The sequence below is a fragment of the Ceratotherium simum genome, chromosome 12, assembly GCF_057802395.1.
Source record: "Ceratotherium simum simum isolate JZ-2026a chromosome 12, ASM5780239v1, whole genome shotgun sequence".
Lineage (NCBI taxonomy): Eukaryota > Metazoa > Chordata > Mammalia > Perissodactyla > Rhinocerotidae > Ceratotherium > Ceratotherium simum.
This window is the reverse complement of record NC_141911.1, coordinates 2,486,424-2,503,482: the sequence shown is the minus strand read 5'-3', so window position 1 is coordinate 2,503,482 and position 17,059 is coordinate 2,486,424. Positions and strand designations below refer to the sequence as shown.

The 17,059-nt window shown below is 56.3% G+C and overlaps 2 protein-coding genes and 1 pseudogene across 6 annotated transcripts; 2 read left to right on the top strand and 1 right to left on the bottom strand.

Annotated features, from left to right (window-relative positions):
- Window positions 1-981: 981 nt before the first annotated feature.
- Window positions 982-3,312, bottom strand: SFTPC (surfactant protein C). Of its 5 annotated transcripts, XM_014796649.2 has the most exons (6): window positions 3,213-3,254; window positions 2,300-2,458; window positions 1,825-1,947; window positions 1,471-1,581; window positions 1,231-1,317; window positions 982-1,119 (listed from the first exon to the last, which is right to left on the bottom strand). In XM_014796649.2, exons 1-6 carry the CDS (start codon window positions 3,252-3,254, stop codon window positions 982-984), a joined length of 660 nt encoding a protein of 219 aa, XP_014652135.1. The 5 variants fall into 5 exon arrangements, with proteins under 5 accessions (XP_014652135.1, XP_004442363.1, XP_087293341.1 ...); XM_004442306.3 differs by lacking the exon at window positions 1,231-1,317 and having other exon boundaries at window positions 3,213-3,312; XM_087437215.1 differs by lacking the exon at window positions 1,231-1,317 and having other exon boundaries at window positions 982-1,132; window positions 1,445-1,581.
- Window positions 3,313-8,933: 5,621 nt separating this feature from the next.
- On the top strand, window positions 8,934-15,922 carry LGI3 (leucine rich repeat LGI family member 3). The gene is made up of 8 exons (XM_004442307.3): window positions 8,934-9,361; window positions 10,245-10,316; window positions 11,161-11,232; window positions 11,582-11,653; window positions 11,756-11,827; window positions 12,491-12,660; window positions 12,819-12,983; window positions 15,105-15,922. The coding sequence occupies exons 1-8, from the start codon at window positions 9,156-9,158 to the stop codon at window positions 15,920-15,922; spliced, it is 1,647 nt and encodes a 548-aa protein (XP_004442364.1). The 5' UTR covers window positions 8,934-9,155.
- Window positions 15,923-16,132: 210 nt separating this feature from the next.
- On the top strand, window positions 16,133-17,059 carry LOC147915761 (uncharacterized; annotated as a pseudogene).

Below are 17,059 nucleotides of genomic sequence, written 5' to 3'. Positions count from 1 at the left end.
GCCGGAGGCGGAGGAGGCGAGGGAGGCGGGGAGCCGGCCGCCCCGGGAGGGGGCCCGCGCGGCCGGGGCGCGGGGCGGCGGGCCGGGGAGGGGGCGCGGGGCCTCGGGGTGCGCGGCCGGCGGCCTCTCCCGCGAGGTGCCCTCTGGCGGCTGCTGCCCCCGCGGGCGCCCGGCCTGAGCCCACCCTGGGCCGCGGGACACGCTGTCAGTTGCCCGCGCCGCTTCTGCCTCGCTCTGCCCCTCGATCTCTGGCCGTGTTTCTCAGGCTGCGTCGCTCTGTCTCTCCGTTTCTCGGACCCTCGCTCTCTCCCAGCTCGGTCCCTGTCCCTCTAGTTCAGTCTTTCTCTCACTGTCTCTGTCTCTCTCCCTCCCGCGGGAGACACCGCTGGAGGGCGCTTAAAGTCCGTGGATTGCTCCCCAGGCCCCTGCCACTGCCCTCTCCCGCATCACCCTGGGACAGAAGGAGGATGGCAAAGCCCCCTTTGCTCCCCTGAGGCCCTACCCTTCCCCGTGCCAGGCCCCGCCAAGAGCAGGACCGAGGGTGGGAGAGGACAGAGAGGTACACCCTTTGCTTTTGAGTCAGGCTGCTTTATTCTTCTGTGGTAGGAGACCCCTGGCCCCTGGGAGCCGCCCCTCTGCCCTTGCCCATCCTCTCCCCACAGCTCCCATTTCTCCAGGGCCAGCCCCTGTTGTGTGGGCAGGAGCAGCTTCCTGCCTGTCTGCAAAAGACCCTTTGCTCCGTGATCTTTCCTGTCCCCTTGGGGCTTCCTCAGGCCCTGTGAAGCAAAGGAACACTGTTTATTATGTGAGGGAGAGGGGCCGGAAGATGTCTGCGAACCTTCCCTCCCCTGAGCTCCCTAGGTGACCCAGCCTCAGTGGATCCCCCAGTGCCCATCAGCTGACATGGCAAGGTGGCTCAAGCCCTTATGTGCCACTGCTCCTCCAGTGCCCTGTCGGTCACACCTGCTCACCTGAGGGGTCCTAGATGTAGTAAAGGGGCACCTCGCCACACAGGGTGCTCACAGTGGTACCCAGGAAATCCAGGTCCTTGGAGGATGCCGAGTCACCATCACGGTCCTCCTCCTGGCCCAGCTTAGGGGTAGCCACTGCAGACTTAGCCTGGAAAGAGCACCTGATTTAGAGCCTGGGAACTGAGTCTGTCTCACCTGCGGCCCTTATTGTGGGTCTTCAGGTGCGCCAGGCAATCTCTCTGAGCCTTGGTTTCCTCACCAGTAAAGAGGGAGCTGTGCTGCAGTCAGAAGCCCCCAGGTGGTGTATGGGCTCAGCAGAGGCCAGCAGCTTGGCAGTGGGGCAGGGCTGAGGAATGGGTAGGGAAGATGTGGTGCAGGTGAGTCTCCAGAGGGGCTCTTACCCGGCAGCCCATGAGGAACAGCGCTTTACAGGAGACAAATACTCCTCCCAGCATACCTGGGAGGGAGAAAACTCACTCCTTCTCACCCACACACCCACCTGGAAGTCCTGGAATTTTCTAGTGAGAGCCTCAAGACTGGGGATGCTCCCTGGAGTCATCTTCATGATGTAGCAGCAGCTTCCTGGGGCTGGCTTGTAGGCAATCAGGAGCTGAGCACGGGAACCCCAGAGTTCATTCAGGAAGGCCCTGCCTTGCTCACTCCCTACCCCTCGTCCTTGGTTATCTCCCTCTAGGTTGGGCACTGGAGGGAGTCATATAGGAATCTGGGGATTAGGCACCCCCAGGGGGATAGGGAGAGATGGATGTGTATGAAGTGGCATAGCTGGGTGGGTCTAGCAAAGTATTGTCATTGGTCCCCCAGCCCCAAGGTCAGGAGGTTCGGGCATACCCACCCGCTGGTAGTCATACACTACGATGCCAGTGGAGCCAATGGAGAAGGTGGCAGTGGTACCCGCACGCTCACTCAGGGCCAGGCGTTGCTGGGCTTCTGGCCCCCCAATGCTCATCTCTAGGACCTGGGGGAGGGCACAGTGCTGCTTGGCATTCCTCTGTCCCCGCTCATCCCCTTGGTACTCATGCCCACCCTCAGTCTTCTTTACTCAAATGCAACTCCTTCTGCCCTGAAAGTTCAGCGAGGCTGAGTGGACCCTGGTGCTGGAGGGAACAGGCTGTCACACCATGGGGCCGAGGCCTGGTAGAGAAGCCCAGGCCAGTTTGCCACCCCGTTCCTGCCTCTGTCCTTCCATGAGGTGCCCCTTGCCTCCTCCCCTCATTCCCTTTGGGCAGTTTGCTATCTGCCTAGCCCACCCAGCCCCTCTATCTGGCATGCCCTGTATCTGCTGCCCACCCCATCCCAGGCCTGCTCACCATCTCAGTATGTTTCTGGCTCATGTGAAGACCCATGAGCAGGGCCCCTACAATCACCACGACGACAAGGACCACCACCACGACCACGATGAGAAGGCGTTTGAGGTGCACAGGGCAGCAGGGGATGCCAAACCGGCCCCGGGGGGCTGCTGAGTAGTCCTGACATTATGGGGCAGGCAGGGAGACAGATGTGAGGTCATGAGGCTACCCCCTCCTCTCCCTGCACAAGATGGACACTCTCCCAGGGCTGGACAGCCAATGCTATGGACGTGCAGAGGAGGTTTCAGGAGATCAGAGAAGGCTTCCCGGAGGAGGTGACCTGAATTTCAACAAACCCATAGATGCTTTGAAGTGAGGTCTAGCCTGGAGAGACCCAAGAGAGCCTGTTTCACCAGTCTCATCTCCTGCTGTTTCCTCCAGACTGCTGGCACCCCAGCCATGCCCAATCCCTCTCTGTTTCCCCCAAATCCATGCTCTCTCACACTTCTATGCCTTTAACATACACTCCTTTCTTCCTGCAATGCCTTCCTCCTTCTCCACCTGGTGAGCTCCTCCTTATTCTGGAGGCAGCTCAAATGTCATTTTCTCTGTGAAGCTTCCTGTGACCTCCCAAGTTGCAACTCCTCTCAGTGCTCTCTACAGCCCTCTCCACTGAGCTCTGTGGTGGCTCTCAGCCCCTCATATGGGAATTATTGGACTCCGCCACGTCTGTCTCCCCAAGGAACTCTGTCTTGGTGGTTGGTGTCCCTGCCCTAACTTAGCCCAGTCCTAGGTTAGTTAGATGAATGAATTTGGATGAAGAAACAGGCCCAGAGAGGTTGGATGAGGCAGGGCCCACCACACACACCTGCACACACACACGCACACACTCACACGCATGCACATGCATGTACACACATATGATCACACTCACTGGTGGGCTCTCCATCAAGGCCTCTTTGCTGCCCACATCCATCTTGCTGCAGGCGCTTTCCCCTCCTCATCTCCAAGTGTGATCAGGGTCTTATATACGCCAGTAGGGAGAGGGGATAGAGGTGAAGGACCCAGCCCCTGTCTGCCAGCCAAGCCCTCAGCTTTGAAGCCTGTTTGTTCCTGACCCTCCAGAACCAAGACCCTGATAAGCCAGCTGCAGGAACGCCTAAGGGCCCTTGGCCCCGGCGCATGAGTCCTCTTGGCCCCATTGAGAGCAAAGCTGGAGAGTTGGGGGTCAATTCAGCAAGTGAGCTGAGCACGCTTGCCCTTGGGCTATCTGCGCCTCTCACAGTGGGTGTCTTCCTGGTGTGCCTGCCTCTCTTGCTGGCACCTGCCCCTGCTGTCCTGTGGCTTTCTCTGTTCTTCTGCCAGGCTGAACCTCTCAGGCAGCCAAGGGTCTGACCCAATGGGGTGTCCACCATGTTTCCCAAGAGAATTGTCCCCAAGCATGGGGATGAGCCCCAGAAGGGGAGTGAGGAGGCAGTGCCTGTGGCCCAGAGGGCCCTGCTGAAGGCAGCGGGTGCTTTGGCATGGTGTGGAGGTTCATACGTGGTTCATTAATTCTCGGGAGCTCAGATTTTACTTCAAGTACTCCAGCTGCCTTGCCCCCTCCCACACATCTGGTACCTAATCTCAGACTTGCCCTAGTCATTCTTTTCCTAATTCTGAAAACTCTGTCCCTCTAGTTGCAAATTCTTACTTGCTAATGTGCGGTTTTTCCTTTTTTGCTATGGGCTAGTTCATAACCTGAAGTCTTTTTTTTCCTTGCTTTTACTTTTGTTTGCATTGGTTTTATGCTGAAGCTATTCCCCAGGCCATACGTTTTTGTTTCTTCCAGGATCTCTTTTTCTTCTGTGCCACCTCTCCTTCTGGTTGAGGAGTGATCTGCCTGTCGCAGTGCGGTTCATCTTGGGGTGGCGGGCAGCTCACGCAGAGGTGATCTGACCTGGAGCTCTGCGAGCTCTGCGCCCATCCTGGGTGCTGTGTCCACCTGCGTGTGCTCAGTGACCAGAGAATCGATGTCTAATCCCTTAAGGTCAGCATTACTCTCTATTTTTAAGCAGGTGCAGCAAAAATTCAGCGCTCTTTTAGGGCCACTGACCCTGTGTCCAGCCCCACTTTTTGGCCCGGGCACACCGACCAGCTCCACCGTCGTGACGACAGAACGCACACATCGCTTCTGTAAAGTGACATCCTTCAGATACTTGATGGCTTTCGGACATGCATACCCTTGATGGCCTGGGCAGTTTCATAAGTGTTCTTAAAGTGAACACAAAGATTTGAACCTCTTGATTTGCATGATTTTGTGGGGTTTTCTGTGTCAAATGAATAGTGAACCATTTTCAGAGATCAAGCTTCAGCTTTGGATAGCAGGTTCCATGCATGACACTTCTTTCTTATGCCCAGACAGCCTCACATGGGGCTGGGTATCGTGACTGATGGGGTCTCAATCTCCTTGTCAGCTGTGACTGGTGTTGCCTATCACCCTACCCCTCTGCACTTCACTTTTTATATCCTCTGATCGTGAATTTGCCCTGAGAATGCGACTCACTCAAATGTGATCCACTTTCTGGACCTTCCTCTTCTCCCTTCTATCTCTTTCCTACCTCTTTCTCCCAAGCCATCTCTGTTACTTTGTTGTGCTAAACCAAGTCTACTAATGGCTGCGTCCTTTCTCTCAGGCTCTCCTCCACTTGCTGGGCCAGCTGGTCCCAACAGCGCCTTCACCTCTAAACTTGCGTGAGTGTGTAAGTCAGAGCCCTGCACCTTTCTCCTCTCTTGGCCTACTTCCTTATCCTCCTTAATTTTAACTCCAACACTTCACCCCAATTCTTGTCCCTTATCCAGGGGCTCCCTCACACTTTGGCCCTGACCTTCAATCGAGAGCTGACCCCCAATTCTCCAGCCCTGGCAGGCTCCCCTGTCCCCACAAGGACCCCCCTCTCCTGCTGGAGGGCCTTCAGTCTCCAGGTTGCACAACAGTGTGGCATCTGAGCTGAGAGCCACTGAGAAGCTCAGGGAAGGAGAGAGGGAAGGAAGTGTTTGCTCCCACCACCCTCCTCGCTCCTCAACTGCCCCTTTAAATATTTGCCTAAGCCTCTAGCAGGAAGTGTCCTAGGAGGAGTGAGAGAGGGAGAAGGGAGGAAGGGGGGAAACATCCTCCTCTCAGCTGTGTGCAGCCCCAGCCATGTGCAGTTGCTAGATGTGGGAGACAGGCCGCTTCCAGGGCCTCCACTCCTGCCCCTGGTTGTCCTGGCAACACTGGGATTGATCAGCTGACTCACATGTACTGGGCCTGAACCAGGTGGGCAGCAGGCCAGTGGGAGAGCCAAGGAGAACTGCAAGCATCTCGGGGTCCCCAGGGGCATCTCGGGCCGCATAGTCCAGCTGTGGGGGTTGTTCTGATCAGGCGCTGTATGTAGGGCTTGCCATCATCATGTGGTGCTGGGAAACAGGTCTCTCTCTCTGGTCCTCAGGCTCCCCTTCAGGATGCCCTTAGGCTGTAGTTCTCATGAACGTTACAGCTCTTTTCTTTATTTTTCTTTTCTTTTCTTTCCTCATTTTGCCTGTTCAGAAACTGAGGAAGGAAAGGTGCCCTCAAGTTTCCTAAGGGAAGTTTCGATGCTGGCACCAACCTGGCAGAGGTCTTGAGAACCCTGGAGAAGGGAGGAGGGAGGGACCTCTGGCCGGGCACGCAGAGTTGGCACCTCACCCCCCCACCAGCCTCCTCCCTTCTTGGCCTTTACTTAGGCCGTTTCTCCCTCCTGGAAAGCCCACCCTCAACGCCTCTCCACCTCTCTGAATACCACCCACCCTAAAAGGCCGAGCAAGAACAAATGGCACCCACTCTATGACCTCACCCCCCCAACCCACAGAGCCCCCTCCCTCCTCCAAAATCTCCCAGCCTCCCTGCCTCACTTTCACCTGCCACTGAGCACACATTGCTGTTCTCATCAGCGACATGGGTGCTTTTTGTTGCCCCTGTCTTCCCGCCCAGGCTGCCGGCCCTGGGACCAACCCTTGGATCAAGCTTCCCCGGGCTTCCTTGCGCCTGCCACAGGGCAAAGAGCGTGCACACAGCCAATGTGTAGTTATGTTCAATGAAGAGACTGTCAGCAAACACGAGGGGGCTCCCGGCCAGCAGCCAATAGTTCATTCCTTCAGTATGTGGAGGTCTCAGTGCTTCATGGCCAGCTCTGAGGCCCTGAGTCATTCTGCCTTTCTCGCCTTTAGTGTGTTCACCTGTGAAATGGGACAAGTACTGCCTGTCCTGTCCCCCTCTCTAAGCTATTGTGAGGATCCAATGACATCCCGATGTGGAAGGGCAATCGTCATGATTGTCACCATCAGCTTCATCCCTCACGGCAGCTCTTCTCACTAGCTAAGAATAGGACCCAGGCTCCCCCTTTGTCTGTCGCTGGGTTAAACCCTCTGAGAACTGGGGGTGGTGGAGAGCCCATGGCAGCCACCCTTCTCTGTGTGCCTCCCCTTTCCTCCTTCCAGCCCTCAGCTGCAGGGAGGGGACAAGATTCACTCTGCCCTTTGTGTGCTGGGCAGAGCTGTGCCAGGGACTGGTGGGGACAGTGGCCCAGCTGCCCCAGCCACCCTCCCCACTCCTATTGCTTGTCTTCCCACAAGCTAGCATGGGGTGGGCAGCACGGGCAGCTGGATGGGGAGTGGCAGGTGGGGATCAAAGGACGGGGCATCCCTGGCTGGGAGAACACGGACTTAAGCTCAGACCGGAGAATCCCCTGCTGGCAGAGGCTAGGGACAGCTGGGGAAGCATCTGAAGCCCAGCCATCTCGGTTTCCTGGACTGACATGGAAAGAGCACTAGACTGGACCACCTGACCTCCAGGCTCCCCTTGTCCTGTACCTGTGAGCTCTTGGGACAGCACCCCCCCATACACCTCTGGGAGGTAACATGGTATAGAACAGCAGTTCTCAAACTTTTTGGCTTCAGGACCCCTTAACACTTTTAAGTATTGAAGGCTCCGGCCCTGTGGCGTAGTGGTTAAGTCCCATGTGCTCTGCTTTGGTGGCCCTGGTTCACGGGTTCGGATCCTAGGTGTAGACCTACACCACTTGTCAGCTATGCTGTGGTGGCGACCCACATACAAAATAGAGGATGATAGGGGCCGGCCCAGTGGCACAAGCGGTTAGGTGCATGTGCTCCACTGCGGCGGCCCGGGGTTCGCCTGTTCGGATCCCGGGTGCGCACCAACGCACTGCTTGGCAAGCCATGCTGTGGCGGCGTCCCATATAAAGTGGAGGAAGATGGGCACGGATGTTAGCCCAGGGCCAGTCTTCCTCAGCAAAAAAAGAGGAGGATTGGCAGATGTTAGCACAGGGCTTATCTCCTCACACACACACACACACACAAAATAGAGGAAGATAGGCACAGATAGGCTCAGGGAGAATCTTCCTCACCAAAATAAAAGTATTGAAGAGCCTAAAGAGATTTTGTTTATGTGGGTTATATCTATTGATATTTACTGAGAAATTTAAAAATATTTATTAAATATGAATTAAATTAAAATAGCAATAATAAATTCATTATATGTTAAAACATAAATAACAAATTTTTAAATGAAAATAACTATTTTACAAAGCAAAAAAATTAGAGGGAAGAGTGTCATTGTTTTATGTTTTTGCAAATTAATTTCTGCCTTAATAGAAGATACATGATGTAGCCGCTGGAAAATTCCAGGGTACTTTTGAGAGAGCATGAAAGTGAAAAGGGCAAATAATGTCTTAACATTCTTAGGAAATTTGTTTTGACCTTAAAGACGCCCTGGAAGTTCTCAAGGACCCTGGGGCTCCCTTGGCCACATTGAAGCCCCCTGGTTAGAAGAATGGCTGTGACTTCGGAGTTGGGCGGAGTGGGTTAAATCCCTGCCCTGTCACTTGCTTTTTCCTTGTACTGTGGGCCCTGCTCTTCTCATCTGTAAAAGGGGATGAATGTCCACTACCTCAGGAGGCTGACAGGATTAAGTAGGTGGAGTACACACACTTAGTGGAGGTGGTATCAAGCTCGGCTGCTTTCCTCTTGGTTTGGGCCTCAGTTTCCTCATTTGTTAAACAAAGGGCTGGACTGGAAAACATCCAAGGCTCTTCCAGCTCCCACAGGCTGTGGCTGTGTAGTGAGAAATGTTCCAAAATTCCACACGTTCCCACTCCAACCCCAGTGACATTTCTCTTTTCAGCTAACAGACACAAAGGCACATTCTGTTCACTAGCCTGTGGAAACACATGTGAACACAGATACACAAGTGTCACTTATGTTATGCCATGAGCTCTGCTTAGAGGATGTGTCCCCTGAAGGCCAAGACATATGCGCACGTATACAGAGGCACATGGATGCATAATGCCAAATGCCTCCACAAGAGAAGATGTGCATGTGCCGGTACAGACAGAGGTGTGCCGTCATAGGATGCACATATGTACCTCACACGCACGCACTCACGCAGAGACGCTCTGAGCGCCAGACACACACACGGAGCAGACGGCCCCAAGGACCGCCGGGGCGCACAGCAGCCAGGGCCGCAATCACTCCTTTCCTCGGCTACTCCCAGCCCAGGACTCCCCGCTCCGCCCCGCGCGCGCCCCCGCCGCCGCCGCAGTCCGCGTCCACTGCCGCTGGGCAGCCCTCGGCTCGGCTTCCGGCTCCGCGCGTCTCTCCAGCCGGCTCTCCGGTGCGAGCAGGGGAGGGGCCCGCAGCCGGCGGGCGCCCGAGGGCTGGTGGAGTCTGCTTTCCGCTGCGGGCGGCAGGGCCCCTAGCTGTGGCAGCAGCTGCCGGTGGCCAGGGGTGCCAGCGCCCGCGCAGGGTGGCGGAGCGGTGGGGCGGGGCCGCGGCCCGTGGCCCCGGGAGAGCCGCAGGCAGCATGGCGGGGCTGCGGGCCAGGCGGGGCTCCGGGCTCCGGCTGCTGGCGCTGACCACTCTTGGCTTCTGCCTAATGCTGCAAGTCGGTGCCAAGAGGCCCCCCAAGACGCCCCCCTGCCCTCCCAGCTGCTCCTGCACCAGGGACACCGCCTTCTGCGTGGACTCTAAGGCAGTGCCCAGGAACCTGCCCTCCGAGGTCATCTCTCTGTGAGTGCAGAGCTCTGGGGGGTGGAGTGGGGGAGGAGGGCAAGAACTGCTCTGGGAGTGGATGGGGAGAACCCCTGCTTCCCTCCCTCATAGAGTATGGGGACTAGGGTGCCAAGGGGTCCTCAGGATAGAGATTCAAGGCATCAGCTGGGCAGGGAGTTCTGCAGTCACGCAGGCTCAGCAGCCGTGGCTGGGGAAAGCAGGAGTTTATAGCCAAGAATGAATCATCACCACCATCAGCATCAACGAGACCTACTGTGTGCAGGGCTCTGAACATGGGGGCAAGGGGGTTGTTTACTACATGAGCATGTGGACCTTGCCTGTGATGTCACACCAAGGGCAGAGAGGCTTCTTGTGGGGAGAGAGAAGGTGGCAGCAGGGGGAGGGGAGGAAGTGAGATATACCCACATAGTGCCCTGGCATGGGGCAGACGGCTGCCACTGGTCTGGCCAGCCACTCTGCACCGGGCCAGCCAGCCTGTCACTTGCAGCAAGCGGCCTCAGGGACTAGATAGGCTGTGTGGTCCTTGAGAGCAGGATGCTAATCCCCCACCCGCATCCCAGTGCTCCATCCCTCAGCAGCACTCAGCACACTGTTTGGATGATCCTGAAGATGTGGGTAATGGAACGTTCTTCAGGCTGAGCGGAAAGCACACCCTGGGGCCATTGGTGCTCAGGGAGGCAGTAGGGGAGGATAATGATAAAGGAAGGCAGTGAGTTTGTGAGGAGAAGAGAAAGCGTGGGGGGTAGAGGGGCAAGCCTGGTGAAATGGGGAGTTTTCAGGGCGAGTGCATACAGAAGCCATTGCCCTGTCCACCTCGCAGGGTGGTCCCAGCCCAGTCCCTGCCTACTCCCCATAGTACTGACTCAGATGTCCCCTGCAGGACGCTGGTGAATGCTGCCTTCTCAGAGATCCAGGACGGAGCATTTTCCCACCTGCCACTGCTGCAGTTCCTGTACGGACGGGGCCTTGTGGAAGGGCGGGTGGGGGTGCAGTGGAAGGGGACAGATCTTGTACTGGGGAGAGGAGAGAGAATGTAGGTAGCCTTTGGAGGTTAAGATGTGAGTGTCCCTTACTTTCACTCCAATGGGATAGCCACAAAAGGTGGAGCAGCCTGGAGTCAAGAGGGGTTCAGGGAGCAGCAGCTGGGGAGAAGGAGGGTAAGGGATGCAAAAGCCAAGAATGGGGTTTTTGGGACCCAGTTAGGAATGGACTTGCCTCCTCTAGAGACCCAAAGGAATTGGGTGCAATAACTTGGGCTAGTGCCGGAGGGTGGATGCCACAGGGGAGAGGGGTCATCTTAGAGACTGGTGACCCCAGAGATCAGGATTTGAAGAAAGAGCTGGGGGCTGAAAGGGAGGGAAGTTGGGAGAGTCTGGAATTCTAAAAGGGGCTCTTTACATTAGAAGTCCCAGTCACACGAAAGAGTACATGTGAGTTACCCCACCTCCTTCTCATCGAGGGTTATCCTCAAACTCACCATCAGTTGGAGAGGGACTGGAATCAGCTGGGGTGAGGGTGGGAGCCAGAGAGCAGAGATGCAATGGGAAGGACCCAGCTTAACAGGAGAGGCCTGTCCCTGACTGTTTTTACCCTAGAAGCAAACAGGGCCCCTGGGAGGCTGCAATATGCTCCTGCCTAGTCTTGCTGCCCATGCTACTCTGGGGCTCTTTGCTGGGGTCTGGAGGGTGGGAGGCAGGGCAGCCAGCTCTTGAGGAAGCCTCGGGTGAGGTGGCAGGCTGGGGGCTGGTGCAGCTGGCACACCCTTGGAAGCTCTAATTCCATCTTTGTCTCTCCAGGTTACTCAACTCCAATAAGTTTACTCTGATCGGAGACAACGCCTTCACAGGACTGTCGCACCTGCAGTACCTGTGTGTAGGAAGGAAAGAGGAAATGGGAAGATAGAAGGGAGGCGGGGGCTCCTGGGTGGGCTAAGAGGGGAGATTGAATGAGGAAGGCTGGGGGGAAGAGGGGGAAGAGGGGGGAGGTGAGAGCCCTTGAATCCTCTGACTGCAGGGCCTGAGCAGAGGGTCATTTCATCCATCCTTCTGCCTAAACCATCCTGCCTAAATGCCTTGTTACCACAGGCTTAATGTCTCCAGATTCAGAATGGAAGCCTGTCCCAGGGCCATGGGCTGGGATCTAGGTAGGGTAGGGAAATAGCTGATCGGAGGTCCGGGGTCCTGAGTGGCACCTGAGACAAGCTCTCGTTTTCTCCAGCTTCATTGAGAACAATGACATCTGGGCACTATCCAAGTTCACCTTCAGAGGACTGAAGTCTCTGACCCACCTGTGAGTACATCGTGCACATACACACACTGGACCAAGTCCTCGTCTCCTGTGGTCTTTGGCCTCTGTCACGATCTTCAGATGACCCAGGGGTCTCTCTTGCAGCTCACTGGCCAACAATAACCTGCAGACACTGCCTAGAGACATCTTTCGGCCCCTGGATATCCTGAGTGACTTGTAAGGCCTGACTCCTACCTCTTTTGACAATGCTACAGAGGGCGCGTCCCTGGAGGGGGTGGTGCGGGAGCCAGAATTGGGAAGATCATAAGGTCTTGAGAGGCCAGGAGGGCTTGGGTTTGGGGGGGGCCTCTGAGAAGGCTAAGTTGAATTATATAGAGATTGGTAGCCTTCTAAGTTGGGGTTCCTCAAGGCGTCTGTGGGCTCTCTTAAAATGCACATGAGACAGTATGTGTAAATGTTTTTTAAACATGTGCTTTTTAAAGGTATGTTTGATTTGAACCTACATTAAAGACAGATAGCATACCCACCATCATTGATCAGTATTTATACAGGAAAACAAAAGCCCTGGATTGTGGGAGGTTTGAAGGAACTGGGATGCAACATATCGCTGTGTAGGTTATACACTGCAAAAGGCACCTGCCCGAGGAGGCGAGTAGGGGCTGGAACTCAGGCCCCACTCTACTGGCCAAGCACAAGCATGTGTCCACGGGGCTGCATCCACCCGGAGGGGAACGTTTTTCTAATCGGCAGAAAGATGCCATGTGGGCAACCAGCAGCAGCCTTGACAATATTTGTTTCTGCAAATCTAGAGGCCTGGGTGGGCAGAGCAGCTGAGAGCCTGTTCCTCTCTGTGTCCCTTCCATCACCCTCATGATGCAGGGACCTGCGAGGCAACTCACTCAACTGTGACTGCAAGGTGAAGTGGCTGGTGGAGTGGCTGGCGCACACCAACACCACGGTGGCCCCCATCTACTGCGCCAGCCCGCCCCGCTTCCAAGAGCATAAGGTGCAGGATTTGCCTCTGCGGGAGTTTGACTGCATCACCACCGGTAGGAGGTGCCCTGCCTTGGGCATCGGGCTGGGCCTCCCCAGGGCAGCTCCACAGGCACTGCCAGAACCTCCGACACCTGCCTCGCCTGTCGAGCGACTCTACCACCCAACAAACTCTTACCCTTCTTCCTCCTCCCCACCCCCCTCATCCCTGCAGATTTCGTGCTGTACCAGACCCTGCCCTTCCCAGCAGTGTCGGCCGAGCCCTTCCTTTACTCCAGCGACCTCTATTTGGCTCTGGCCCAGCCAGGTGCCAGTGCTTGCACTGTCCTCAAGTGGGACTATGTTGAACGGCAGCTTCGAGACTATGATAGAATCCCAGGTACCTGTGCCCCGTCTGGCTGGGTGGGCCCCGACTAGGGGGATTGGGGTGGGGTGGGCTCCCTTGTTCCTCTCCATTGAGTTCCTGTAGGTAGAGGGATAGATGAGACCTGGTCTCTGCCCATAAGAACTTTCTAGTCTTTGAGAGGAGGCCGATACATACACAGATAACATCTATATAATTGGTAGGTGCTAGGAGGGAAATATGAACACAATGCTCTGAAAGCACAAAGGAGAGGCCTACCCAGGGCAATCAAGGAAGGCTTCCTGGTGGAGGGGATGCCTAAGTGGAGACTTGAAGGATGGCCGAGAAGGAGGAGTCAGAGGTGATGCCCAGGTTCCTGGCTTAAGTAACTGGGCAGTGCTGGTGAACTGAGAAGGAGGAGATAGGAGTGGCTAGTGAGCTCCCTTTGGGATCCACTGAGTTTAAGCTGAGTCTGGAAGGCTGAGGGAGACTTACTGACGAGAAAAAATGTGGGAAGGGTGTTCTGGCAGAGGGAACAGCATGAGCAAAGTCAAGAAGGTATGTAACAGCTTAGTGTGCAAGCACATGCACGTGTAAACAATATGCAGCTCATATGAGTACAGCATGAGGCTGAGGTGGAGGGTGGCAGACGAGACCCGAGGAGATGAGGACCAGGTCAATGACAGGCTTTGAGCAGAGTGTGTGACCCAGTCCAATCCGTATTTTAGAAAACTTCCTCTGTGAGCAGCATGGAGGGTGGCCGGGCAGGGGCAAGACATGTGGGCAAACCAGTAGGGGATTAGCTGGAGCCAGGACCTGGGCAGGAGCAGTGGGGATGGAGAGATACATTTAGAAGGGAGGACTGAATGGATGCAAGAGGAAACAGAAAATTTAAATTGTCCTCTATCTATGAAAGAACTTGAAGTCATTATAAAAAAATCCTTCCCCCAAAAGAAGACTCCAGGTCCCGATGGTCTCCCTGGTGAATTCTATCAAACGTTTAAGGAAGAAATTACGCCAATCTTACACAAACTGTCATAGGAAGCCTGGACTTGGGGACTGCTCACCTGTGGGCGAGTGAGGGAGAGAGAGGTGTTGGGGATGGCTCCTGGTTTCCTGGATGGGGTGACTGCGTGGAGCCACAGATGGAAGTCGAGAACAAGGAGGAGGAGGAGGAGCAGGTTCCGGGGTGGATGTGGAGCTCAGTTTTGCCAGCTGGAGTTTGAGGTGCTTGTGGGTGTGTGTGGGCACGGAGGGTGTGCACTGAGGCTCGGGGCTGGGGGAGCATCAGCGTCTGGGGGGACAGACCAAAGCCGTGGAAGGGATTCGGGCGGTGACTGCCAGAGCCTGGGACTCAGCACAGGCTTCCCTTGGGGGAGAGGCCCAGTCACCGGGAGGAGGAACGTGGGTGAAGCGGCGCTGGCGGGGAGGAGAGGAGAGGCGATGACTGGGGACACCAGGACAGGTGAGGGGTACGACCCCACAGGCCTTGGGTGCCTGAGAAGGGTCAGAGCAACATGGTTGTGAGCACAGTGACCTTATGCAGACGTTCTCCTATGGAACAGCCCTTTCCACAGTGGGGGCTCTCAGGAGAGTGTGTTTTAATGCACAACTATGCAGACATCAAGCTGTCATCTTACACCGGGGCTTGATCACCGGGCTGTGGACGAGCTCACACTCTCCCCCTCCCCTGCCTGGCCACTTGCCAGCGGGGTAGCTTCAGGCAAGTCACTTAGACTCCGAGCCTCAGTTCCTTTTGGTGTGAAATGGCAAAATGATAGGGTGCATTTCAGAGTGATTAATTGAGGCAGTGTGTTCAAATTATCACAGTGACCACACACAATAAAAATTCAATAATTGACATTACGGTTAAACAATCGGTCAAAATCTAGGAACACCTATTTTGTGCTCAGTCTCAGCTTGTATTTGAACCCTGGGGGCAGAGGTGGAGGGAGGGTGATGCTGAGGCTGATTATTAGCTGTGAAACAATGAGAAAGCACCGAGTGCCCAGTAGATGACCTTGAGGGGAAAGGAATATTGTAGCAGACAGCCTTGGTCTTGGCCCAGGGTTGGAGGGGACTGACCCTCTTTCCAAGGGTGCAGCACAGGGCGAGGGCACACGGGCCGCCTGACGCTGCCTCCCCGCATCCTGGCAGCCCCCTCTGCAGTGCACTGCAAGCCAATGGTGGTGGACAGCCAGCTGTATGTGGTTGTGGCCCAGCTGTTTGGCGGCTCTTACATTTACCACTGGGACCCCAACACCACGCGCTTCACCAAGCTGCAGGACATCGACCCGCAGCGCGTGCGCAAGCCCAATGACCTAGAGGCCTTCCGCATCGACGGTGACTGGTACTTTGCCGTGGCCGACAGCTCCAAGGCGGGCGCCACCAGCCTCTACCGCTGGCACCAGAATGGCTTCTACTCCCACCAGGCCCTGCACGCCTGGCACCGTGATACCGACCTGGAGTTTGTAGACGGCGAGGGCAAGCCGCGGCTGATTGTGTCTAGCAGCTCCCAGGCGCCTGTCATCTATCAGTGGAGTCGCACCCAGAAGCAGTTTGTGGCCCAGGGTGAGGTGGCTCAGGTGCCTGACGCCCAGGCTGTGAAACACTTCCGCGCCGGCCGCGACAGCTACCTGTGTCTCAGCCGCTACATTGGCGACTCCAAGATCCTGCGCTGGGAGGGCACGCGCTTCTCCGAGGTGCAGGCCCTGCCCTCCCGGGGCTCGCTGGCCCTGCAGCCCTTTCTCGTGGGTGGCCGCCGCTACCTGGCACTGGGCAGCGACTTCTCCTTCACACAGATCTACCAGTGGGATGATGGGCGACAGAAGTTTGTGCGGTTCCAGGAGCTGGCTGTGCAGGCCCCTCGGGCCTTCTGCTACATGCCTGCTGGAGACGCTCAGCTCCTCCTGGCCCCCAGCTTCAAGGGGCAGACGCTTGTGTACCGACATGTCGTGGTGGATCTCAGTGCCTAGGGGGTGCCGAGGCGTCTGGGTTCCTCGAGCAGCCGCTGGAGGCTGGGTGGGAGCCTCTGTGTGAGCAGCATGTGTGCCGGTGTGAAGACACGTGTAGCCAACCTGCATAGGTGCCCTCACGTACGTACACTCCGGTGAGCATGGGCACACACGGTGGACTAGCCCAGGGGAGCCACTTATCATAGTTGTAATCAGCATGAAGACTCATATATGCACCAGGCAACCCAGCACCTGGTGCCCTCCCATATGTGGACACCTCTTTACCCCACACTCCATCTGCAGGCCTGCCTCGCTCTGCTGCCTTCCACACGCTCTGGCCCTGGGGGCAGGGTGCTGAGAGGGAGGCTGAACTTCCCCCTCCTGTTCTCCACTTATTATTCTGACTCTCTGGTGTTTCCTGTTGGTGCTCTAGGTGTCTGTGTACCTGCTCATGCTCCACATTGCAGCCCACAGCCACATCCTTCATACTGCTGGGTGCACTGACCCATGCTACGCTCCTTCTGCGTGCACATGTGGACACTGACGGCCACCCTCAGGCACATGCACACACACCTGTCTACACTCCTGTTTTCACGTGCACACATGCAGATTCAGCACTGCCTGAAGCTTCCCCTCTGTTACCTTGCCTGTCTTCTTAGAGGGGCACACAGTACCCGTCCTCCTATGCTCACCCCTGGTATGCCCGCCCTGCGGCTGACACAGATGGGAATGGTGATGCCAGCCTCTGTGCACCAGCTTGACCTCTGCCTGAAGCCCCAGATCCCCTGGCTACTTCCCAGTGCTGGCTCTGTTCTCACCGGAGTTCCCTTCCTGACCCTGAATTGGGCTCGCCCGTGTATAGGAGACCACCCAGATGAAAACCTTTCTGCTCTTCTTTTCTCTAGCTGCCCCAGCCTCGGACCACTCCCTGGTTCAGCCCCATGTTTGGGCTGTGGACCCTGAACTGTCCTGGCTCCTTTGGGTGTGTTCAAGAGCTGGCCGAGCCAGGGACCCTGCAAGCACCTGAGCCATCAGGGCAGGTGCCGGGAGTGCAGCTGGGCTGGAGAGCATCTTGGGGGCCCTGGGACCTCTCTAATCCACAGAGGCACACCCCAGGAGCACTGCCTTTCAGTGCAAGCTGAGTGGTGGAGGGGATGA

What these genes read in the sequence shown, in the direction of transcription:
- SFTPC (XM_014796649.2), bottom strand. Translation starts at nt 3,254, where the DNA reads ATGGATGTGGGCAGCAAAGAGGCCTTGATGGAGAGCCCACCA. An exon ending in CCTTGATGGAGAGCCCACCA is followed by an intron (nt 2,459 to 3,212) that starts GTGAGTGTGATC and finishes CCATAATGTCAG; the next exon opens with GACTACTCAGCAGCCCCCCG. An exon ending in GCACAGCTCCCTCTTTACTG is followed by an intron (nt 1,120 to 1,230) that starts GTGAGGAAACCA and finishes TGCTCTTTCCAG; the next exon opens with GCTAAGTCTGCAGTGGCTAC.
- LGI3 (XM_004442307.3), top strand. Translation starts at nt 9,156, where the DNA reads ATGGCGGGGCTGCGGGCCAGGCGGGGCTCCGGGCTCCGGCTGCTGGCG. An exon ending in CTGAAGTCTCTGACCCACCT is followed by an intron (nt 11,654 to 11,755) that starts GTGAGTACATCG and finishes TCTCTCTTGCAG; the next exon opens with CTCACTGGCCAACAATAACC. An exon ending in CTGGATATCCTGAGTGACTT is followed by an intron (nt 11,828 to 12,490) that starts GTAAGGCCTGAC and finishes CTCATGATGCAG; the next exon opens with GGACCTGCGAGGCAACTCAC.